Source organism: Myotis lucifugus, unplaced genomic scaffold (genome assembly GCF_000147115.1).
Source record: "Myotis lucifugus unplaced genomic scaffold, Myoluc2.0 scaffold_414, whole genome shotgun sequence".
NCBI classification, from domain to species: Eukaryota; Metazoa; Chordata; class Mammalia; order Chiroptera; family Vespertilionidae; genus Myotis; species Myotis lucifugus.
In genome coordinates this window covers 911,870-936,682 of record NW_005871462.1, presented here as the reverse complement: position 1 = coordinate 936,682, position 24,813 = coordinate 911,870, and the positions used below count along the sequence as shown (strand labels likewise).

Below are 24,813 nucleotides of genomic sequence, written 5' to 3'. Positions count from 1 at the left end.
AGATGACATATTTACAACACTTCCAACTACAGAATTTCATAAAGTGAGAATTATTTATCAAATAGGAAGAGATTTGAATTTACTTTAAAAGGTAAAAAAATTGAAAAACATTGATGCTCTAGGAGGTGTTAATGGCTAATGTCTGTGCACCTCCTCAGAACAGACGGCAGCACACCAATTGTGCTAATAACATGGTCTGAGAGTCCTGTTTAGGAAACTTTTGAACTCAAAATGCAGCTGAGGCCACGCTCCCCACTCCAAAAGTTTCAAGAGCAGAACTGCTCCCACTCCCAACAGTAGGATTCTGGATAGAATGCAGCAAGTTTGTTTTCTGAAAAGAAACACCTGGGGGTCATAACAGAGGATGGAACTCAAAACTACAGTTATACCCGTATGAAATGATGTCCAAGAATCCCCGCGTGCACTGATGCAGACAGAGGTCCGAATGACCATGGGCTGGAACTCTAGTGTCCATACCAGGATGGAGGCCACAATGAGGGCTCACAACAGGCAAGTGGCCGGAACTCAGACCGCTGGTTAAGAGCAGCATCCTGGGAGAGCTGGCCCCTCTGTGACAAGAGCACTACACAGACCACATCCAGGGTCTAAAAGAGTTTGTGCCTTAGGAGCTTTGTGCATAAGAAGGGGTCTCCTCTGAGAAATTAAAACTCCACGCAAAGGTGTAAGATCTGAACTAGTACTGGTCATATGGTTTGAAATTCTGAAGGCCAGATATTAATATAAAAACGGGAACTGAATGGGATGGAAATCCCAAGAGCTGTAAGAGAAGCAGATGCACAATCTCTTTAGGGTACACTTTTATGAGTCAAGGCACATGGAATATCTGAAAAACAAAAAACAACAACAAAAAAACCCAAACAACAACAACAACAATGCACCTTGCTAAAGATGTGCTCACAATTAAATCTATAGACTGCGTGAGGAAATGATCCACCATGAGGTACAGTCGGGACACAATAAATTGGAGATTGGCACCCGGAGAACTTGAGATGATAGAGAATAAAATAATCAAGAGACAATAAATAAGAAAACACAGCAAGGTAAAGATGAAAGGAATTGGTTGCTCAGTAAAAGAAAGAGTTAGAATGTGATATAAATAGACATATTGGTACAACTCACTAATTTGTAATGGATTCAAATTGAAACAAAAAATTGCAGTTAAGTTTCAAGTTTTTTGATTGTTATCCTTTGCAATAAATTACCTGTAGGGGTGATGGGAACTGAATTATGCAACTCTCATAAGAGTATATTTAAAACCATCTAATGGATTTTGTTTAGATCATAAATGCATACACTTTTTGTAGATTTTTGAGCTTCTGTATGAATACATTTTTTTCATAGAAATGTTTTTCTAGTTTTTAACATTTTTCTAATTCTCAAAATAATACGTCTTTCTTATTTGAGACAAATTCTTAAATACAGAAAAGAAGAAACAATATGCATAGTCTCAGTACCCTGAATGATGATTAACATTTTAGTACATACCCTTCCAGTTCTTGCTGTACAGCATGTTCTTCTGGCGGCGAATTTAGAGAGAAATACAATGTAGTATACCCTTTATGTTATAAATTTACATTTTGGTATAATTATTTCCCCATAACATTAAAACTTGTTCTAGATAAAATTTAAGTGATTACATAATATTTCTCATGGATATACCATTTACTTCATATTGCATGTTTAGATTGCTTCAATTTTTATTGTTCAAGCTATCTAGGAGATATTTTTTGCATACATTTTTATAGGGTTGATTATGTCCTTAGGCTTTATCTAGGGATTTGTATTTTATTTTTTATTAAATTTATTGGGGTGATATGGGTTACTAGGATCATGTAGATTTCACGTATACAAATCTATGATACATGATCTGTATATTTCATTGTGTGCCCACCACCCAATGTCAAATCATCTTTTGCCACCATCAAAAACCACAATGATGTACCACATTACACCTGCCAGAATGGCTACCATGAATAAATCAACAAACAAGTGTTGGTAGGGCTGTGGATAAGAGGGAACCCTTGTGAACTGTCAGAGGAAATGCAGACTGATGCAGTCACTGTGGAAAACATATGGAGTTTCCTAAAATAATTAAAAATGGAACTACCTCTTGACCCAGTGATCCCATTTGTGGGAATATATCCTAAAACTCCTGAAACTCCACTTCAAAAGAATACATGCCCCCTGTGTTCATAGCAGCGATATTTGTAGTAGCCAAGATGTGGCAACAGCCCAGGTGCCCCTCAGTAGATGAGTGGATAAAAGTGTTTTGGTACATTTACACAATGGGACACTACATGCCATAAAAAGAAGGATGTCTTACCTTTTGTGACAGCATGGGTGGACCTGGAGATTAGTATGCTAGGTGAAATGAGCCAGTTAGAGGAAGACGAATACCATATGATCTCACTTACGTGTGGAATCTAATGAACAAAATGAACTGATGAAGAAATAGAAACAGAGGCATGGGTACGTGGAACAGACTGACAGCTGGCAGAGGGATTGGGGGAGGCGGGACTGGGTGAAAGAAGGTGACGGTATTAACCTAAGAACATATATGCATAACCCATTGACACAGACAACAGGGTGGAGATGGCCAGAAGGAATGGGGGTTGGGGGCTGAGTGGAGGTGGGCAAAGAGGGGAGAATGGGGACAGCTGTGAAAGTCTCAACAATAAAATTAAAGTTAAAAAGTTACCATTTAGTCCTTGTTAAGTGTACAATTCAGTGGCACTAAGTATATTTATACTGTGCAACCATCACTACTATCCATTTCCAGAACTTTTTATCATGCAAGTGTTGGCGAGGAAGCGGATAAAGCGAACCCATTTATTTTTCTTAATTTAGTGCCATTTTAAAATGAGAAAATGACTTTATATTTACCCATCTAGTTATTGTTTCTAGAGACCTTCATTCTCTCGAGTAGTATCAGATTTCTTTGGGTCCCATCATTCTTCTGTGGGAGGGACTTCTTTTCACAATTTTGTGGTGCAGTTTTGCAGGGGGCGAATATTCTCAGGTTTTATATAACAGAAAAAGTCTGTATCATTAAAAGATTTCTATGTAGATAATATTTTTCCTTCAGCCCTTTATAGGTGTAGCTCCATTGTCTTCATTTTGGTTACTATTTTGAAAAATATTTTGTATCACCATTTCCTCCTCCTCCACCCTGCTTTGGGGATTCCAATTATATATATATTGGGCTGCTCTAAGTTGGCCATAGCTCACTGATACTGTTATTTTTTTCTTCGTCTTCTCTCTTATTTTGTGTAGTTTTCTGTTATGTATTTACATTCACTAATCTTTTCTTTCTATGGTATTTAGTCAACTGTTAATCCCATTCTGTGTTTTCATCTCAAGCTCTTTCATCTCTGGGAGTTTGATTCATGTCTTTTTATTCCTTCCCTGTCCCACCTTAACATGCCCATACTTTCTTATATGGTTCTAACAACTCTTTAATGTCCCTGTCTGCTGTCTTGTTCAATTGACTGATTTTTCTTCTCATTATAGATAATATTCTCCTTGCTTCTTTATGTGTCCGATAGGTTTTCTTTCCTTTTTTTCTGTTTCTTTTTTTGTTTCCTTGTTTGTTTGTTTCTTTTTTATGGGTAAGCATGTTTATGTTTAAAATTTATCTTTATTGTTGAAAGTATCACAGATGTCCCCTTTTTTCTTCCATTGCGATGACCCTTTCCCCCCACCCTCCACCCCCTCCCTGCCTGGGAGTTTTTTTATTGGCTGACAGACATTGTGAATTTCACATTGTTGGCGCTGGATATTTGTGTGTGTGTGTTTAATATGCTTTTGAGTTTTGTTCTAGGTCTATTACTTTCAACTTGTTTGCTGCAAAAAAAATTATAACATGCAATACCTGACTATTTAATAGGGAGCACCGACCTCTTTTCCCTTAGATTGTCAAAATAAAATCAAATCAAAATAAAAGGCAACAGTCAACAGACCGAAAACTGTCTGGAGTGAGTGAATAAAAATTATATACGTTGTTTTTATCAGATAGGCAGAAAGTATGTTTTTTAGTGTGTGCGCAGAATTTTTGTAATTAGTTTACATATTCCATGAGATGAAAATGTTTGAAAATCGCTCCTGTATATTTTAGTTATAATTCCAGTTTGGTCCTCGGATCTCCATTTCAAAGAACTATTTTTAAAAGAGGACATTTCCATAAAAATACAAGGTATTCCCTTAAAGTCTTAGTGAAATTTAATCTTTGGCACTTGTAGAAGTATAAATGCTACAGATTTATAAAACATCATTTGGAAGTTTAACTTTTTTTAAACTTGTTTAGTTTGGTAAATTTTAAATATTTAGCTTTTAATGTTAATCGTTTTGGACCCCTCTTAAAGATGCAAATATTGGCAGAAACAAAAATGTTCACTCTTAAAATTTTAATATTTTTAGCCAATTGTGGCTGAAACAAAAATTTAATATTTAAAACTAAGTATTTTTGTTTCAAACAAACATAGCTGAATCAAAAATGTTTGATATGTTTAATATTTAAATATTAAACTATTTTGTTTCATCCAATGACGGCTGAAACAAATATAATGTTTAATATTTAAATATTAAATTTCTTTGTTCCAGCCAATCGTCGCCATCTCCAAGAGGGGGTTGAAACAGAAAATTAAAAGCTTAATATTTACAACTTACAAAACTAAATAAGTTTAAGAGAAATGTAATTAAACTTTTATTATTATTTTTAATTTTTATTGGTGAGAGTACTTCAGATGTCCCTTTTATCCCTCATTGTCCCCTTTCACCCGGTTCCTGCCCTGCCCCCGGCCTTCACCACCCTATTGTCTGAGTCCGTAGGTAATGCATGTAGGCATGTAAGATCTTTGGTTCATCTCTTCCCACGTCCATGTTCCCCTTGCCTCTGAGTTTCTCCAGTCTGTTCCATGTTTTCATGCCTCTGGTTCTATTTTATTCATCAGCTTATTTTGTTCAGTAGATTCCTTGTTTGTTTATTTTGATGTTTAGATTCAATTGTTGGTAGGTATGTGTTTATTGCCATTTTATTGTTCATAGTTTTGATTTCTTCTCCCCCTTCTCCCTCTCCCTCCCCCACCCCCTCCTCCTCTTCCTCCTCCTCCTTGGTGGTGATGAACTCCTTTAGCTTTTTCTTCTCTGTGAAGCTTTTTATCTGACCTTCAAATCCAAATGAGATCTTTGCTGGGTAGAGTAATCTCAGTTGTAGATCCTTGTTATTCATCACTTTGAATATTTCTTGCAACTCCTTCTGGCAAAGTTTCTGTTGAGAAATCAGACAGTCATATGGGTTCTCCCTTGTAGGTAACTAAGTGCTTTTCTCTTGCCGATTTTAAGATTCTCTCTTTGTCTTTAACCCTTGGCATTTTAGTTATGATGTGTCTTGGTGTGGGGCTCTTGGGTTCTTCTTGTTTGGGACTCTCTGTGCTTCCTGGACTTTTAAGTCTATTTATGTTTCCAGGCAGGGGAAGTTTTCCGTCATTATTTCTTCAAATAGATTTTGAATAACTTGCTCTCTCTCTCCTCCTCCAGCCACCCCATGATGTGAATGTTAGTATGGCTGAAGTTGTCCTAGGAGCTCCTTACACAATCTTCATATTTTTGGAAGCAGTTTTCTTTTTGCTCTTCTAATGGGTGCCAGGCCATCCAGTTCCATGCCTTTGCCCCTCCTACCAGTCTCAATCTTCTACTCTCTAGATGTAGGACTTCCATTCAGCCAGATTTCAGGTGGTGCTGGCTGACGGTTGTCCTGTAACTTAGTTGTAATTTTGCTGTCGCAGTGGGAGGCGGCGAATACCCACATTTTCCTAACAGCCATCTTGGATCTCTCTGGCAAAGTGTTCTAATTAAATTTTAAGTGGTGTTTTATAATTCTGTAGCATTTATACTTCTGCAGAGGTGCCTTGGATGCCAAAGCACACAATATCAAAGCTTAAAATTTCACTAAGATTTGCGGGAAACCTCTTGTTTATTCCTAGTTTTTATTTTATTTTTAATTTTAATTTTAATTAATTAATTTATTTATTTGCTAATCCTCAGACTAGGATATTTTTCCCATTAATTTCTAGAAAGAGGGGAAGGGAGGGATGAAGAGGGAGGGAGGGACAGGAGAAGGCATGGAGGGAGGAGGGACAGAGAAAGAGAAACATTTATAAGAGAGATACATTAACTGTTGCCTCTTACATGGGCCCGGACTGGGGTCAGGGATCAAACCAGCAGCCCAGTTACACACTCTTGGCTGGGAATCCAACCCAGGACCCTGAGGTGAATGGGCTGATGCTCTAACCCCGAGGGAAGCCGGCCAGGGACCTCCTGTATCTCTTTAACTGCTTGTTACCACTGCTTTTGAGAAGGAGAGGTGGCATTTCTGTAGTTTTTGTAGAGGAGGGTCTCATGATGTTACAAGCCCTCATTTTCTTTAGAGAGTATGGCTTTGGTGTGTTGCATGCCAATAACATTGTCAGCGCTAAGAGATCTTTCTATAGCAGCTCTGCCCAGGTCTTTTTCTTGACTGCCTCTGGAAATAGCCTAGGAAAGGAAACCAAATACAAAGAAGGCACAATTAAAAAATAAAAGGGTTCCAACCCTTTAAAAAAAGCATCATTGGTAGCCACACGTTCACACTCCTTTACATAGTGTATAGTTCCTGACCCTTTGGGTAGCTGAGGTCTACACTGCTAGGTTCTGTGGATGCCTGTTTCTGCAAATTCACGAAGGGAAACCCCTAAAGGGCTATAATTAGATTGCCAGAGTCAGGGAATTTAGAATTATTCAAATTTTGTGTTCTCAATGATATCAAAGAACAGTACCATCTGTTGCCTGAACATTTGTTCCATAAACATACTAAACAGACACTTGGACAACATCAGTGTTTTGTGAGCTATTCAAATTCTATCCAATCTTCAGTAGTTACTATCTACTCCAAGCAAACTGTAATGAATGGGCATGTGCTGAACTTCACTGGAAGGTAGGGAAGGTCTAATGACTGAAGCATCAGAAGGACCTATTTCACTTGCACGATAATTATGGTAGAAACACATTTTATTCTAAAGTGCCACGAAGGTACCACAGAAAGCGTCCATTTTAAATGTGTCCATTTCAGTTGTGAAAAATTTTTTCAAGAAAACCCGACTGAGAGACCTAGAAGGTTCCTGCCCTGCAGGGAGGGGTTTCAATGGTGCCTCTTCTGGACATTCTGAGAGCAGCACCCTAGTAAGGGAGGTGTTGCAATAGTTCCCTCTTGTGGACATCCTTAGAACAGCAACCTAGTCATCAATTGTGCCAGCCTGAAAAGAAAACCCAAATGACAGTTCTAGAGGGCTCTTGCCCTGCAGGGCAGTTGAAATATACCCTCTTGTGGAAATTCTGAGAACAGCACCCTAGTAATGAATTCTGCCAGTCTGAAAAGAAAACCCAAAGGATACACCTCAAGTGCTCTAGATCTTGGAGGGAGGTGTTGTAATAGTGCCTCTAGAATCGCACCATAGTAATAGGTTAGTTGCAACAGTGCCCTCTTGTGCACATTCTGAGTACAGCACCCTAATACAGGAGGTGTTGCAATAGGGCCCTCCTGTGGACATTCTCAGAATAGCACCCTAGTAATCAATTATGCCAGTCTGAAAAGAAAACCCAAATAATTGACCTAGAGAGCTCTAGCCCTTGCAGGGAGGTATTGCAATAGTGCTGTCTTTTGTACATACTGACAACAGCACCCTAATAAGGGATTAAATGCAATAGTGCCCTCTTGTGCACATTCTGAATACAGCACCCTAGTAAGGGAGGAGTTGCACTAATGCTCTCTTGTGGACATTCTGAGAACAGCACCATAGTAGAAGAGGAGTTGCAACAGTGAAAAAAAATGACATATGATGTGAAAGAGTTAAAAAGCTCTTATTTAATGTATTAATTTTATAAAGCTTTTCATTTTCCTAATCATTGTTTCACAGAATTTATCAACAGATATTGGCTTAGGTGACAGACAGAAAACCCCACTTAGTGATTCCACGCCTTACCTCTGGGTTCTGTGCTCTACTTGGCAAAAAGGTTCAAATAGATCGTGCACATTGTATTTCTCGGCTATCATTAGAAGTTCAAAGTAATATCTGGCATACACTCTGCCAGTGATCTGAATATTAAACCGAATTAAACGTAAAAAATCTATTTCTATCTTATTCCTAGGGGAGGAGGAGACAAAACCGACACAGAACGTTTTAGTCATCTGGGCTACCTTCAAAAATGTCACTCTGCGCTACAAGGATGACTCTAAATTGTGTTTTGAAACACGTAAAGGTTACCCAGCTGTACTAAGACTCTAACCATCAAACCAGGTGCAGCTCTTGAGGTCCCTCCTGCATCCCAGCACTTGGAGTTGGGAGGAGTGTGAAGGGGTGACCACCCCCTTTTGCTCTCCTGCTGCTGACTTGGGGGCTCAGAGTCCCTTGAGTGCGGCTGTGGATTCGTGCTCCTGGCTCACTGACCAGGGCCCGCTGTAGTGTTCAGATGAAAGGAGTGATGTATGCTGCTCCTGGACCCTAACCAACTTGCAGGCATTTTCACCAGGCCCATCACAGGCAGGGGCTTGTGGAAGTAGAGAAGTACCAACAAATGAAGTGAGCACATCACCACCGCCGTGAAGGGACCCATGGGAAGCCACCACTACTATCTGAGGGGGCAACACTCTTGAGGCAACAAGGATTCCTCAAGTATTAATTAATTAATTAGTTAATTAATTAAATCAGCCACATTTGAAGGAAAGGGGACCCATCCCCCACCCAGTGCATGGGACCAACAGCAGAGGACAAAAGGGAAGTTTCTGTTCACCTTATTCCTCCTGACAGGACAGGCTGCACTTTTTAAACTATGAAAAGCAGAAACAGGAAACATAGATGACCTGGCTGGACTAAGCCCCGTTAGGACTGGACCTCCGACGGGCACGGATCAGACTCCACCCGTGTTCTCCCACGTGGGGTGTGTCCTGCCCTGCTCAGCACCCCTGCCCCGGCCCGAGCAGAGGGGAGCCTGCCCAAAGGGGTGAGTTCAATAAAGTGGGAAAAGAAATTTGGGAGCAGAGCTCACATATCATCGACGGTAATGATGTTGTTGATGAGCTGGCAGTAGTCCCTGCCCCACAGAGCCTGTTTGCCCCAATACTCATAGGCAAGAAGGGCAGATCCCAGAAGTATTCTTCTCCAGTTAATGGGAGTTATGTCAATGTTTGAACAGTCCAAAAGCCTTTCCATGAAAATCTGTAAAAGTAGAGCACTGGTCTTTCACTTTAGCTCAGTGTAAATGCTTGATTTGAAGTGTTAGAAATGACAGATTTAATCCATTTTTGAAATTCTTTTTTTTTCTTTGTTAATTCTCATGGGAGGATATTTTTTCATTGATTCTTAGAAAGAGTGGAAGGAAGAGAGGTGGGGGAGAGAGAGAGATTCACAGAGAGAAAAACATCTATATGAGAGAGACATCGATTAGCTGCCCCCCCCCCCCCACACACTTGCCTGTTTGGGGAGGGGAATCAAACTTGCAATCCAGGTGGGGGCCCTTGACCAGGAATCAAACCCGTGACCCTTTGGTGTGCGGGCTACTGCACTATCCACTGAGCCACCTGGCAAGGGTGAAATTCCTTCTATCCTTACGTTCTACAGACACTGCTGGGCCAGCCAAAGCCAGAGGCCATCCCATTCTCTCTTTCACCACTTCAGTCTGCCCCCGGCGCTGTCACTGCACTGAAACGGCTATTGCTAAGGGCCTCAGAGCCTTCGCAATACAAACAGAGGTCTTCATCTGCACTGCCCACTCCCCAGCCCTCCCTAACAGCATAGAGGGCACGGCCACTTGCCTAGTTGCTGGGACCACAAACCTCCACTTGAGCCAGCCTGCTCCCATCTGCTAGCAAGTCTTGCCTCCCCTTCTCCGTGGGAACCTGAGCGCTTTCCAGTGCATTGGGCACCTCTCACCTGTATGACTCTCACTGACTCCTGACTTTACTGCCTCCACTCGGACTTCCAACAACAGTCTCTTCTCCCCAGGAGCCAGAGTAGCCTCTTTCCTTAAGAGCACTTCACCCCCAACTCAATGTCTGCGGAAGGTTTCCCATCAGGCAAATCTAATGTAACTTCTTCCCACGGCCTGCAAGCCTCCAGGCCTATGAGATAGGATACTGCCCGTGTGTGACCTCATCTTCTTTCCTCATCCCACACTCTGACCACACGGCCACACCGCACTGTTCCCTGAACACTCAAACCCTGTGCCCGTCTCAGCAGCGTGCCTCAGCCCCTGCCCACAATGCCAGAGCTCATCTTCCTCAGCTCAGCCAGGTCACGGTTCCAATGTTTCCTCTTTATAGAGGCTCCTCTGACCTTTCTGCCGAAATGAGTCAACCCCTGTGGTCACCTCATCACTTCATCCTGCTTTATCTTCTTGGTGCTCACACCACCTGAAGTGTTCATCTCTTTAAAAACACTCATTAAAAAACTACCTATGTCTTCCTCACTAGAATATAAGCTCTTGGGGTTGGGTGGGGAGTTGGGGGAAGAAACTGAAATCTCCCCTCATGTCTTTAATAGCAATTGTTTGTGATGGATACAGCAATGGTAACACTTTCAATCCCAACGATTATTTAGCTCCACTGTGTGTGGCTTACTCCCCTTCATAGCTTCTCTTAATAAAGTTCTGAGGATCATGTCAGGAATCTGCTTTGATGTGCAAAGCAGACCATCGCCTGAGCCCAGGACAGAGAAGCAGCCTCTGGAAGAGCTGTCTTACCAAGGTCACAATCGCATATTCAGCCGTGAGGTGTTCAGCACTGAAAAGAGTACAGACAAATCTGTACACACTCTTCAGTTCAGGGTCACGCAGAAAGTGGTCCGTTGTAATTATTTCGTGCTGAAAAGAGAAAAAAGGCAACATAAGTACCCACTGAAGGAAAATACATAAAAACTCTCATGCTAGCAGCTCCTACTTTGCCCACCTGTCCCTAAAATAATTTTGATTAGGTGACATGTCTTTTAGACTTTTTAAAAAATAATGACACTTTTTTTTATTTCAGAGAGGAAGGGAGAAGGAGAGCGAGGTAGAAACATCAATAATGAGAGAGAATCATTGATCAGCTGCCTCCTGCACACGCCCTACTGGGGGATGAGGCCCTCAACCCAGGCATGTGGTTTTGACCAGAATCCAACCCAGGACCTTTAGTCCACAGGCCGATGCTCTATCCATTGAGCAAAACCAGCTAGGGCTCTTTTAGTCTTTGAAGTATAAACTATGATCTTAAACAACACTGATTCTATACTCACCAGTTACAGTTACTGATACAGGCACAACCTGCATACAGTTATATGTCTCCCATTCCCTCCTCTACAGAAGTCTACCGAAATGTAAACCATGTGTAGGCTCACAGGCATGTTGACCCCCATGTCACTCTTCTCTGCAACCAGCTCTGAAAACACATGTTCATGTTCCTGTGACCCTGAGACTCTGGCTGTGCCGTGCTCCACAGGAGGCACCAGCTACCTGTCGCTGCAGAGCTTCAGAGGAGGGAAGTAGGAAATTCCTCTCATTTTAATTGGTTTAAAATTTAAGTAGCTGTCTCAGTTTTTTCAAAGAGTCTTAACATACCTTGTAGGTCTATTTACAGACGTTTATATTGTATGTTGCTCCTGAAATTTTTCTTTAAGAACGATACACTTACTCATTTGGGGCACATTTACTCACTTTAGCTCCCTGACTATACAAAGCTGTGGCTCAGTTCTTACTGACGTGGCCCTTACACAGGACTCCCTTTGTAAAACCATTAGAGACAACATGCAGTGGGAAGAAGACTGAAAAGAAGATGTTTTGACTTGAAGCTGGAGGGAGTCATTTTCTTCTTATAATTCATTTCAAAGCAGATCAGTATGAAATAAACACACAGTATGAGAGACAAATAGAACCTCAATAAAACTGACACTTACTCTGAAGGGGTGCTTTCTCTCATTGAAAATATCGAACGATTTATTTCCAACTCTATGAAACAAGAAGATGCATGTAAAAACCTTACTCAGGAAATGTTAGTATCTCAGTAACACATCATCTAGGAGTGAGAGGGGGTTCAGGGCGAAGCTTAACTTTCAACAAAGCAGTTTGACAAACTGACTCTAAGAGGGTTTCCTGACTTCTTTTTACTCAGGACATCAAACCCTGTGCAATGTTTTCTGCAATGACCAGCTAGCGTTGCCTTCAAAACCACTGACCCTCCCTGACAGGCAATGCTGGTAAACCAAATGTATTTCCATCCCTCCAGCTCACACTGGAACACACAAGAACACTTTATAAAGCAGTAGTGCTGGGCTACAATGTGTTTAGAATTTTAATTCATGTGGATATGACATTCATGTTTATTTCCTGTTTTTCCACTTGTTATTTTCCTGTATTACATTCTTTTTTTATATTTTATTGATTTTTTACAGAGAGGAAGGGAGAGAGATAGAGATAGCTACATGAGGCTGGGTCTTCCTAATACTTCTTCAAAGCAAAGGATTAAGATGACTGAAATAATGGCAAATGATTGAAGACAGAATAGCCATGAGAATCAGGTGTCTTCTATTAAGCCAGACATTTAAAAAATTTTCAAAAATGTAGATTAATGATACATGTCCACTCAAATTTTGGTGCAGAAAATAATTATTTTTCATATTGTCTTTTATATTATACCCTGTAGTGGGCAAGACAATCTGCCACAACAAAGAATTATCGAGCTCAGAATTACAGTAACACTGTAAAAACTGTTTAAACATACAGTGGATTTATTTTTTAAAGCTCCATTTTAATTTCTAATACAGTAAATATCAAATAACCCACATAAACAAATACTCTTTGGGATCCTCAATAACTCAAGTGTTATGGGTCTTAGGACAAAAACAATTCATTCACTTTAATCCTATATAATAAAAGGGTCACATGCAAATTGTTCCCTCGACCAGGAGTTCAACTAGAGTTTGACCAGGGGGCAGGGCTGGCCCGCCAACCACCTGGGGTCTCTCCCGTGGCCGGCCCAGCCCAACTGGCCCTGATTGGGGCCGGCCGGCTGGACCCTACCTGTGCACGATTTGTGCACCCGGCCTCTCATAATATAATAAAAAGCACTTTACAGCTTGCTTCAAAAATGACTACAGCTACTACCTAACACTCAATTTGATATGTTATACATGTACTAGCTAGAATAACAATACAGGTTTTAAAACTCACCTGGTCTTTATGATGTAATGTATGGACAAAGTCATGCTGTGGAAGAAAAAAGAATTGTAACAATTGGTTTTATTATGTTAGGTTTGAGGACAATTGTTAATGGGTCGGGAGCGGGGGGAGCGGGAAGACCATCCCAGCTGCCCAGTGGTCTTGAAATCGTCATTCCCATCAGTATCATATGGGCACTTTGCCCCTTGTTTTAGCTATTTTGCAATTTCACATACTCGAGACTGTACACCTACTTTGGCCCCACCCTGGACATGTTAGTACACACTCCCATCATTTGCCCTTGTACTCATAGGACCTTTCATCCTGTACATGTTATATGTATTTGTGCACATACTTAAATTTAAGCCATACAGTAGTTGTGCTTTTAAAAAAGTTGTGGGTCCTGCGTTTCAGTTGATTTATTTCGCTATCTACCTACAAACACATTTCCATTATTTTCCTACAATTAAATAAAATGCTCTGTACCAAAAAAAGTTTAACATCACTTTGACATAATTATTAGGAAATTGAGTAGCAAGTGTAAGAGCCCAAAACATCAGTAGATTTGGTTATCCTGACACAAGCAATGCTAACAACGCATCGCATTGCTTCACAGTGTAATATTAATAACATTTACTTCCAAAGTAGATTAAATGTAATCATGCCTCACAGTTTTCCGCAGCTTGTCAAAGGTTGTGACATTGAGAGACTGTTGGGGGTGGTGGTGAAATGCATGTATTTAAAGACAAACATTTTTAGAAAAGTTGTATAAGTGATTCTAGTAAAGACTGCACCCCATTGGGAACAATGTACCATGATGCACATTTTTGAAAATCATTCTTAAAACTCAATCAGCTCTATGAATTTTCTCAGTAAACCCTTACTTCACCAATAGTGAATCTACTGAATGACCATTTTCTTTCTTTTTTCTTTCTTTCTTTCTTTCTTTCTTTCTTTCTTTCTTTCTTTCTTTCTTTCCTTCTTTCTTTCTTTCTTTCTTTCTCTTTCTTTTTTTTTTGGAAGAGGAGAACTGAGTTTAATAATTTTGTTTCCACTTGACTGTGATTGGAAACCTGGCTCCATAGAAGGGGCCAGGAGAAGGTGAGCTGCTATGGAAGAGAGAATCTGCCAGGTCACCAAACGCAAAGGGGCTATGACAGAACCAAGCAGTCCACAGAGTGGACAGTGAGAAAGAACCAGTCATCAACAGAAGCCAAACCTCTGAGAAGCATGTGGAGAGTCGGTCCATGGCGACGGTTGCCCTGGGAACAGGGACATTCCTGCGCGGGGATGCCTAAGGCCTAGGCTACACAAAGGGCGTCTGAGACGGACATTCCTGATGGACATTTTACAAAATCTGGCCCTTAGAATAACTGAGAAATAGCCTGAAAAGATCGTCCCTGAAACTGTAATAAAGAAAGTGTCTTATCTAACTGGTAAAACTGACAACTCAGTGAGCTATTTTTGCTGTCATCCTACCATAAGAAAAAAGCAGAAATACATTCGTCTCAGCAATCTGTGAAAAGCAGGGAACCGCACCATAAAAGCGTAGAAAGGTTTATAAATGGGAGAGTCCAAGAAAAAGCTCTCTCCAAAATGTCCACAAAGATACATATGCCCGTTAGAAGAAAATGTAAGAATATACACATCATCAATCACATCCGAGAATAAAAAAGTTAGGATTGATGTATTTAGATTGAATGACTACTCTAAAGTAGGGGAACTCATTTGCGTCATTTCTCAGATTCCTTGGGCAAGTCATGCGCATTCTGAAGGGATCAACTCCTGCAAATTCCTTGTACTGGATCATGGGTTCAGCTCACAGAGGAGAGAAGAACAGGTCTTGCCTGTGAGTCCTTTACTTTCTAAAAGAAAAAACCAACCAAACAAAACCCCAAGTCATTTTGTGCGCCTAGCTAATCCCTTCCCCTTGATTAACATAAATAAAGAAACATCCCTGCCCCAAAGGGCTGAGTTTTTCCTCCTAAAAGACATTCATACCTACATCATATTTGCAAAGCAGTTTAAACACACTGCCTGCTATTAGCACTGTTTGTTTGTTTGTTTTTAATAAAAGGGATGCATATCTGAGTGTAAGAACTGGAAGATTCTCCCCACAGTTTAAAGCAGCGGTTCTCAACCTGTGGGTCGTGACCCCTTTGGGGCTCGAACAACCCTTTCACAGGGGTCACTTAACACCACCAGAAAACACATATATAATTACATATTGTTGTTGTGATTAATCACTATGCTTTAATTATGTTCAATTTGTACCAATGAAAATACATCCTGCATATCAGATATTTACATTATAATTCATAACAGTAGCAAAATTACAGTTATGAAGAAGCAACAAAAGTAATTTTATGTTGGGGGTCACCACAACATGAGGAACTGTATTAAAGGGTCGCGGCATTAGGAAGGTTGAGAACCACTGGCTTAAAGGATTAATAAGATGCTGGTTCAAGTTCTTGAAGATGGAAATGGAAGGCAAATGGCATCATCAGAGGCTGGGAACTACTTACAAACAGCAGGGCATCCCCAGAGCTGGGCGGGGGCTGAGCAACACCCCACCCCATGTCACCATTTTGAGAGTTTCTATCAATGCTTAGTTAAGACTAGGACTTCTTTAAGAGACTAAAAGAAATGCAATTAAGTTTTTATTGAAGACTATCCAGTGGCAAGAACACCTGAGCATTGTACCATGTCGTAGACATTAGTCAAGAATTCACTCAGACTGCCTTTCACACTGCATTGGTCAGACAGCCTTCAGCCTGCTGTGAAAGTGCTTTGCAGAGCTGGTCCTGAGTCCTAACAGGGCTTTACTTTAGATCGCCGCCCACCACCTGTTTTCCTTGTATTTTACTATCAAGAAGTTTGGCCACATAGCTTAAAAAAAAAAAGAAGAAGTCCAAACTGTTTCCATTCTGAGGCCAAATTATGATGTGATGCTAATTTGCATGAAGCGTTTGCCTCTCCATGCATCCTGCTGAAATCCAGGGTCCATCCCAAGGAAAAAGTCTAATTGCAGCAGAAGCGGGCGGGTGAGGCTCTGAATGACCATTTTCAAAAGGGAGGACAGTAAATGGAAACTTACTGTACTTCCTGAATTAGACTGATTTGGAGAAAGAAGCATGAAACCTACTTGTCTGAGCAAGGCTAACCTTTACAAGTACGTTTGAAGTATTCTGTAACATCAGAATCTTTTGGATTCAAAAGAAGCTACAGAATGCATCCAAAGTTGAGTGGTGCTATTCTTTACTCCAGGATTTAGTGTTGGCTGAATACAAACATTCAGTGATTCCTCAATAGGTCCCAAAGCTCAGGAGTTGAGAGAGAGATGGGGCTCAGCTTTTGCTGAAACACAATGTGATCTCAACTACTGTTATAAGTGAGAGAAGAAAGTTATATTATTATAATTGTGAACTTGCTGTTTTTTAACTAAAGTAGAAGTTACTAATAATTTAATTAGCAAAAAGATGGCACATTAGGAAAATGACATTTTAAAGCTAATTATCTTTTTCAGGCTGAAAATACAATTAAAGGTGAATATACTAATACTATCAGGGAGCATTTCTAAAACTGTGTTCCGGCCGTAACCGGTTTGGCTCAGTGGATAGAGCGTCGGCCTGCGGACTCAAGGGTCCCGGGTTCGATTCCGGTCAAGGGCATGTACCTTGGTTGCGGGCACATCCCCAGTAGGGAGTGTGCAGGAGGCAGCTGATCGATGTTTCTAACTCTCTATCCCTCTCCCTTCCTCTCTGTAAAAAATCAATAAAATATATTTAAAAAAAAATAAAAAAAAAATAAAACTGTGTTCTGGAGAATCAGCTATCATTTTCTAGGCCAGGGGTGGGCAAACTTTTTGACTCGAGGGCCACAATGGGTTCTTAAACTGGACCTGAGGGCCGGAACAAAAGCATGGATGGAGTGTTTGTGTGAACAAATATAAATTCAAAGTAAACATCATTACATAAAAGGGTTCAGTCTTTTTTTTTTTTTTAGTTTTATTCATTTCAAATGGGCCGGATCCGGCCCGCGGGCCGTAGTTTGCCCACGGCTGTTCTAGACACTGAGAATGTACCTTGGACAACCCCATGGGAGCCAGGAAGCTGGACAGAATATGCATTTTCTCTCTTAAATAAGCTTAGAGTTTTCATCTTAGGGTGTTTTTAAAGTTCATCTCCCATGGTAGGTTATGGGGCAACTAATAAACACTTTTCATCATCATAACACTGTTCATGGTTGCTTAAGTATAAACCTGTCTATGGCTATGTTTCCAAAAATTACTTCTTTCACTTTTTTCTTTTGTTATATATCGCCTGTATATTAGAAAGGAATATGCAAATTGACTGTCAGCACCACAAAGATGACTACACCCACAATGGAAGCCGAGTTCCCCTAAAGAGCCTTACTGAGCAATCAGCAGGGACCTGAGGCTGCGACCCTCCCCTCGCCCCCGTGGATCTTGGCAGGGGACCTCAAGGCATGCCCCCCCACTCCAGCCTGGGCTGGGGGACCTCAGGCTGCACCCCTCGCCCCAGTGCCATGCAGGGGACCTGAGGCTGCACTCTCCGCCAAGCGGGGCTTGACAAGGGTGGGACTGGCAGGGTCTGGCCCTAGCCCAATGGGGTTGGGGGCGGCCGGGTCTGGATCTCACTCGATTTTGAGGCGCACGTGGGTGGGTAGGGACTTGACTCTGGGTCCTGTGGTGCGCCCCTGACTCTGACAGGAGGAAGATTTTCATATACATTTTACTAATTTTCTTTCATCTCTGACACTTCTATTATAGAGAAAGGGCAAATAGCAATATTAAAATATTCCCTCTAATTAATCTCCTTTTAATGTGCAGGAATTTCGTGCACCAGGCCACAAGCTGCAGTTTCTTGAAGATATAGTTATACATATGTATACATATATAATTAAATTTTATATATCTACTAAATTAAAATTTCAGTTGCACAAATTTTACCTACAAAGGAATTAGCTTGAAAAGTTGTTCCTTAAAGACTGATGTGATACATCCCACTTTGGGGGTAGGAAGGAAAAGTAAATTTTAATACAGACATAGTGTAGAAAAATGTATGATGGGAAAATCTGACAAAATCCAATTAACTTGTAATGCAGACACACTCTGGTGCCAGTGGGGGAGAAACTATTCCTTCTTGTAAGAATAGCTTCCAAAGTGCTGTGTACTCTTTTAAGGCCATGTCCCATAAAGAAATACGTTTTAATAGAAACACCCAATAAAAAGCACTTCTCCTTTCCATTATGGTCAAAAATGCCTTGAAAACAGAACAAACACACACAATATTTTGGGGGGATTTCATATTTGCTAACTGGTTTTCCCTTCTTCCATCCACTCTAATGGTTACACGGAAATTGAAATTATATATTTAGGTCCTTGACATTAATAAATAATAGACACCAGTTTCTTAACCTGGTTACTGAGAAGGACAACACAGTGGCTGAGACGATGGGTCAGTAGGATGCTCTCAGCAGACGGGGGTCTGTCACTCAGCCTGCGGCAACCTAGTGGTACTCACGCTCGGATGGTGGTTTTAAAGTCCGGCTGCCTGATGGCATCGTCAGAGAGAAACACTGTGGGACACGACCCATATCCTTTAGTAAGGCGTCCTGGACACTCCTGACGTAGAGGGAAAGAGAGGCAGATGTCACAGTACGTATGCTGAACCTATAAAAGTGTCTGTTTTATCTCTTGGTTAAAATGTCAAACAATTAAGCATTAAGGTTTTTCTTACAGTCCATGAACTGCTTGAGTGTATTATCATGTGCGGCTATATGTAAACCCAGTAGATAATCTAACTTCCACAGACGAGATTTGAGGAATGGCTTATAAAATATTCCCTTTCACAAGTACCTATCATCAAACCTGCCAAACCCCTATTAAACATGCCCTTTATAATAGTGTAAAACATTCAGAATTAGACTTCAGTGTTTTTCTTCCTTAAGAGAGCAAACGTAGCTAAGATTTCCTATTTCTCCTGTTCATTTATTACACTTAAATGCAATGCATTAAATAATAAAAATTCATGACCATTTTATTGCAGTAAATGAAAGCCAATAATGAATATTAATTCAAAGAGACAAACATGCATGTTTGGTCAGAGGTGTGTGTGGGCCAGGGCTGCCCATTTGCTAACAAGCTGGGGGCCACAGGTCTCTCTGAGCCTCACTTTCCCAAAAACCAGATAAAACAGCTTTCAAAATTCAGCTCTCACTTGATGTTTAAGGAAGACTATCGTTACATTTCTCAAGTGAGAACCCCAGAGAATAGTTTCCATTCATTTCTACATGTTGTTAATTCTGTTCTCTTGGTCATCTGACACTCACCCCCATCCTGCCTCACTCAGCTGCTCTCTCTGCTTACAAGGCCTCTTCTTCCTTGTCCAGCAAGCTCAACTCCTCCCCATCTACCTCCAGGATACCCTCACCAGCAGCCACACCACCCAACCTCTCTCCTGCACACGCCCACATCTGAGTGCCCACTTGTCACATGGCATCAACTGCCTACAGGGTGCCCCTCTCATAGAAACCTAAGCTTCTCTAGGAAAGGGAGGACTCGGACTTCTCTCCTGCCTCCAGCTGCTGAGCACAGAACCTGGGATAGATTAGCAGCTCGAGGACTTGACAAGTTTTTTTTTTTTAATATATTTTTGTTTATTTCAGAGAGGAAGATAGAGGAATAGAGAGCTAGAAAAATCAATGATGAGTGAGAATCTTTGATTGGCTGCCTCCTGCACGCCCCTCACTGGGGATTGAGCCTGCAACCCTAGCATGTGCCCTTGGCCGGAATCAAACCTGGGACCCCTCAGTCTGCAGGCCGATGCTGTATCCACTGAGCCAAAACAGCTAGGGAAACAAGTTTTTTAAATCATTTACATCTGGGAGATAAACCTTACTGCACATACAATTTAGAATTTATCTGCAGTGGTACTGGAGAGGTGACAATAAAATGTTTGAGAACCTTTAGAGAAAACACTATCCTTAACACACTGTAGCAGTATCCATTGTTTTGAGAAGTATCCAATGATTTGCAAAGAGCCCAACAATTCAGCAATAATCAAATACTGACATAGCCTGAACTATGTTTTGACAATTCTCTTCCTTAAAATAAGGCCAATAACTAATCATTGTAAATAATTGAGAATAACAATAGCATTTTTGAATATCAGAAAATACTAATAACTAATATGCTTGGTTTTGTTGTTTTTAAAAACTAATTCAGATGAGCCATCCTTCCTCATTTCATAGAAAATAGCGTTCTTCATGCTGTCATACTTCCCCATCAGCATCCCCCACAAATGCACAAGAGATTGGGCAGGGGAATAATCTACTTGATGCCTTTTAAAATACAGAGCATTTTAACATTGCCAGTAGCCTATAATCAGAAAGATCCATATATTGTATAAAACACCATTTTGCTTGTTTTAATGGTTTCATTGCAAAGCCACTTTTTCCTTATCAATCAGAAGTTCCAGACCATATTTTTTTGAAAAGTATCACTATTTGAAGGAATAAATTCTCCTTCAATCTAGAATAATTAGGAAAATAGAGGAGGTTGAGAACACCTACAAATGAGGTCCATGCTATTGGTATCCACCCATTATAGTTTGTAGGAATCACAGCAGACAATTTTATATCAAACTATTAATTTCTTACTTAACTCTTCAACTTTTACTTACATCATTGTTCTTCCTCTTGTCTTGTTCTAAGAAAAAACAAATTAACTGATCAATTCTGATACAAATGCCATAGAAAATAACAGTGGCTGATATCTGAAAAACTACCACATACAAAAAGAGCAAAATTTTATTTCATTTTAAATACTTTACAACAAAATTTATAATTTGGAATACCTGGAAAGATGAGCACCCTAAAGTAAAATCTAAAAACCTAGTGTTGCTTTTTGACCTAACGTATCACCTATATTTGGTACAAATGAAGGCTCTCCATGTACAGAAGAAAAGGGCAAATCCATTCAGACCAGGTGAGAAACGAAGCTGATGAAAAAGTTTGCCTGTAGCATATCTGAACCTCTACCCAGTAGTGGCACCTGATTGAACATTTATAACCACCTCACTTGAACCACCAGGATCTAAGAGTTGACGCTCTGAGAACCAGTTTCTGGCCAGGCACTAGTCCCCAGGCTCATGAGCTTCCCTGGAAATGTCCAGAACCACTTATTGGTAATCAACTAAAATACCTCACCAAAAACCAATGGAAAGTAACCTATTTAAATGTACATTTTAAAATGAGTGCTGCCTTAGTAGCCCTGGCCTGTGTTGCAAAGTTTGTTGGGCGTAGCTTTTCCTTTACTGTCTCCACTCTACTGTGAGGCACCCATGGCTCTGGAAGCAACTGAGAAACACAGCAATCCTAACCAAAAGCGATTAGCTTAAAACAAGAAAAACACACACACAAGACACCCCATGCTTTATTGTGTGGCATTACTGCAAATACAATGGAACCCTCATTCCTTGTACTTCTGTCCTAATCAACTGAAACGCCTGCTCACGTGTGGCATTTCCAGCAGGTAAACTCAATTGAACAAAGCATTGAGGAAGGTCAGCAGGCAAGCAGGAGAGTCAAAATGCTACCTTGCTGCTCAGGTAGTAAAGAGGGAAACATCTGGCCACAAGGGGGAAAGCAGCAGGGGTGGGGGACCAGGTGCCCATCCCTAGGAAAGCTGGCTCCAGCTGGAAGGAGCCCCAGGCAGTGAGTCCCTCCCAGGGGACTGTGGGGGCAGTGGAGAACAGAGGTACCCCAAAGAGCAGAAGGGAATTGCTGCCTCTTACCTTTGGGCGTCGCCGGGGCGCTGATGTTCTTCAGGTGGTGGCGCTTGAGGGCTCTGGAAGTTGACTCAGACTTCGGGGTAGCAGGCACTGTTTCTACTGCCCTTGTGTCCCTAGCAGCCGCCTCATGAACCTCAGACTCACACTTGGACTTAACCTGCCTGGAGCCCCGATCCAGCTTGGGGCTGGCACTGGGACTGGGACTGGCCTTCAGGCAGCAACTCTTGGAGTTGCCCATGGTTCACCTCCTCTCCTCCCTGGTGTTGCTGATTCGCTCACACCCCGCTCCCCGCCACCCCCCACCCACAACCCTCAGCAGTCCCTCCCCCCAAGGAAGGCTAGGCCTGCAGGCAGCCCCAAGGCTTCACTGCACAAGCAGGTAGGGCTCACCCACTGTTTGCTTGGCCTCTGGGCTGCCAGGCCCCAGGTGGGGCTCAGGGCCCAGCCACCCCCCGAAACTGCACCTCTCTGGATGACTCGTTTGTGAGGACAGCAACCAACACGACTTGTTGAAAACGGATCAGGATCCGACAAGCGCTGAGAGCTACAACCACAGTGGGAAGACAGCACAGCCAAAGCTCCTTCTCCCTCTACAGTTGCTTCTCAACTGAAGTCTGTTGTCCTGGCTGCTGCCAGCCAATCAGAACACATTCTGCAGTTGCCTGGTTACAAGGGACCAATCAGACCCAGAGTTCCACCATGCTGGAACCCACAAAGAAGTCAGGGATTTAATTTACAACCCCTTCCCCTAGACTTGGGTTTACATTCATTGCATGCATCCTGGAGCTCTCCACTCCTGAGGGAAGTGCAAGCAGGCCAGTGTCATTAGCTCCTGGGTTTCACCAGGTCTGACAGCCGACTCACTGATGCATTGCTCTCTGGACTTAGTTACACCTTCATTGTTGACCATTTTTGTAACGAAATTCTCCTTCTCCATCTACATGTTAGCTTTTGCCTGCACCTTGCCCTGGTCCTACTCTCAATACAGAGCTATGACCGTGTGTCTTAAATGGGACTCAAGGGAACATCACCCCTCTCCTTCCTCATAAGTAAAATAGGAACCAATCCATCCATCCAGCTCAGCAACACAGGGCTTCACCAGTTTGCTTTCCTACCTCTGGTTTTCCCTCTCATGGCAGGATTTCCTGATTTTCCTCCCCCCACCCCAATAACAATGGTTAAAATTCAATTGTCACATACACAATTGAGAACCTCAAAGAGGGGTACCACAATCCTAATTTGATGAAGATGATGGTAATGATAGTTAACATTTGCCCAACCCCATTTCAAGAGAGGTATTCATTTTAATGTCCAAAAAGAACCCTCAGTTTACAGATTTTACCAAAGAAGTTGAGACACAGCAATAAAGCCACACTTTCAAGTTCACACAATTATTCAAAGACAAGGCCACATCCCTTGGATCCCCACAGACACTTCCTCATGTTTATCAGAAAATAATGGCAGGAGTAAAACATGGGAGGTAGTGACATTATGTCAGGAAATTGTTAAGGAAGAACAATTTTTTGTTGTTGTAAATTTTAAAATATATTTTCCTTCATTCAACATTAAGTCTCCTCAATGTGCCAGACACTGTATGTGTGAAACACTTGTGCCCTCACTGAGGCCGGAGGGAGGACACGTTTTTCATGGACCCAAAGAGAGAACCAATTCCACAGGAATTGTCCTATGCAGTTGGATATTAGCTCCCTTCCAGGAGCACTTTCTTGAGCTTAAAAGCTCACCCGACCTTACAGGGGCTGACTGGCATGAGTGAGCGCCCTGTGCCTCAAGGAAACCAAGTAGATCTGAGATTGTCATTGGTCAAGGAGACTGCAGAGGCTGATGGGGGTGTTGGGGCTGAATCCGTCTGGGCTGTCTCTGAGCATGACCAATTTTCTTTGTCCTCATCCCCTGACGGCTGTTTCACAAGGATTTTTGCCTCCATCTCACCTTGGTCCATTGGAGTTCCTCTGTGGGCACAGGAAGGTTCAGCCCAGCCTTCGCTATGTCTTCTCTAAAGAAACTTGAGCAGCAGAACTAGCTACTTTGCTATCTGCCCCTGGGTTCCCGTGGATGCATGGGGAGTAGTGGTTAGGAGGAGCTCAGTCCAAGCCACAGTGAGGAGGGTCCTGGGCAGGGACACTCAGCCTGTCCCTTCTCTATGTGACCTTCAGACCATACTCTGTATAATTCCTGGTGCATTTTCTGATTTTGACTTGGACTTGAAGGACTCCTGGGCTAAGTTCCCTGCATTTACAGTCCAGCTGGCCCTGGTTCAGTCATCTCTAGGCTGGGTCACAGTGGGTTTCCCTGGGCCTGGGGTAAAAAAAGAGCAGAAGACGGCCTGAACCAAGAGACATCTGAAAACATGCTCAAAGTCACTAATTATCTGAGAGATGCAAATCAAAACAACAATGCGGTACCACCTCACACCTGTCAGAATGGCTGTCATCAACAAATCAACAAATGACAAATGCTGGTGAGGATGCGGAGAAAAAGGAACCCTCGTGCAATGCTGATGATTGCAGATGGGTGCAGCCACTGTGGAGAACAGTATGGAGTTTCCTCAAAAAACTAAAAATGGAACTCCCATTTGACCCAGTGATCCCACTTCTAGGAATATATCCCAAGAAAACAGAAACACCAATCAGAAAGGATATATGCACCCCTATGTTCATAGCAGCACAATTTACAATAGCTAAGATTTGGAAACAGCCTAAGAACCCACCAGCAGATGAGTGGATTAAAAAACAGTGGT

At 41.8% G+C, this 24,813-nt stretch overlaps 1 protein-coding gene across 1 annotated transcript in view; it reads right to left on the bottom strand.

The window, feature by feature from the left end:
* LOC111823177 (cyclin-Y-like protein 1) overlaps positions 1 to 22,293 on the bottom strand; it is a gene marked incomplete at its 3' end in the record, with an annotated part of 35,080 nt that extends 12,787 nt beyond the window's left edge. Inside the window, exons 1-7 of the mRNA XM_023743808.1 lie at positions 22,059 to 22,293; positions 20,946 to 20,971; positions 13,252 to 13,287; positions 10,792 to 10,911; positions 9,100 to 9,269; positions 8,057 to 8,198; positions 5,185 to 5,287 (exon numbers count right to left, since the gene is read on the bottom strand). Of these exons, the coding sequence (XP_023599576.1) occupies positions 5,185 to 5,287; positions 8,057 to 8,198; positions 9,100 to 9,269; positions 10,792 to 10,911; positions 13,252 to 13,287; positions 20,946 to 20,971; positions 22,059 to 22,293 (832 nt within the window). The remainder of the gene's footprint in view (positions 1 to 5,184; positions 5,288 to 8,056; positions 8,199 to 9,099; positions 9,270 to 10,791; positions 10,912 to 13,251; positions 13,288 to 20,945; positions 20,972 to 22,058) is intronic.
* Positions 22,294 to 24,813: the final 2,520 nt, after the last annotated feature.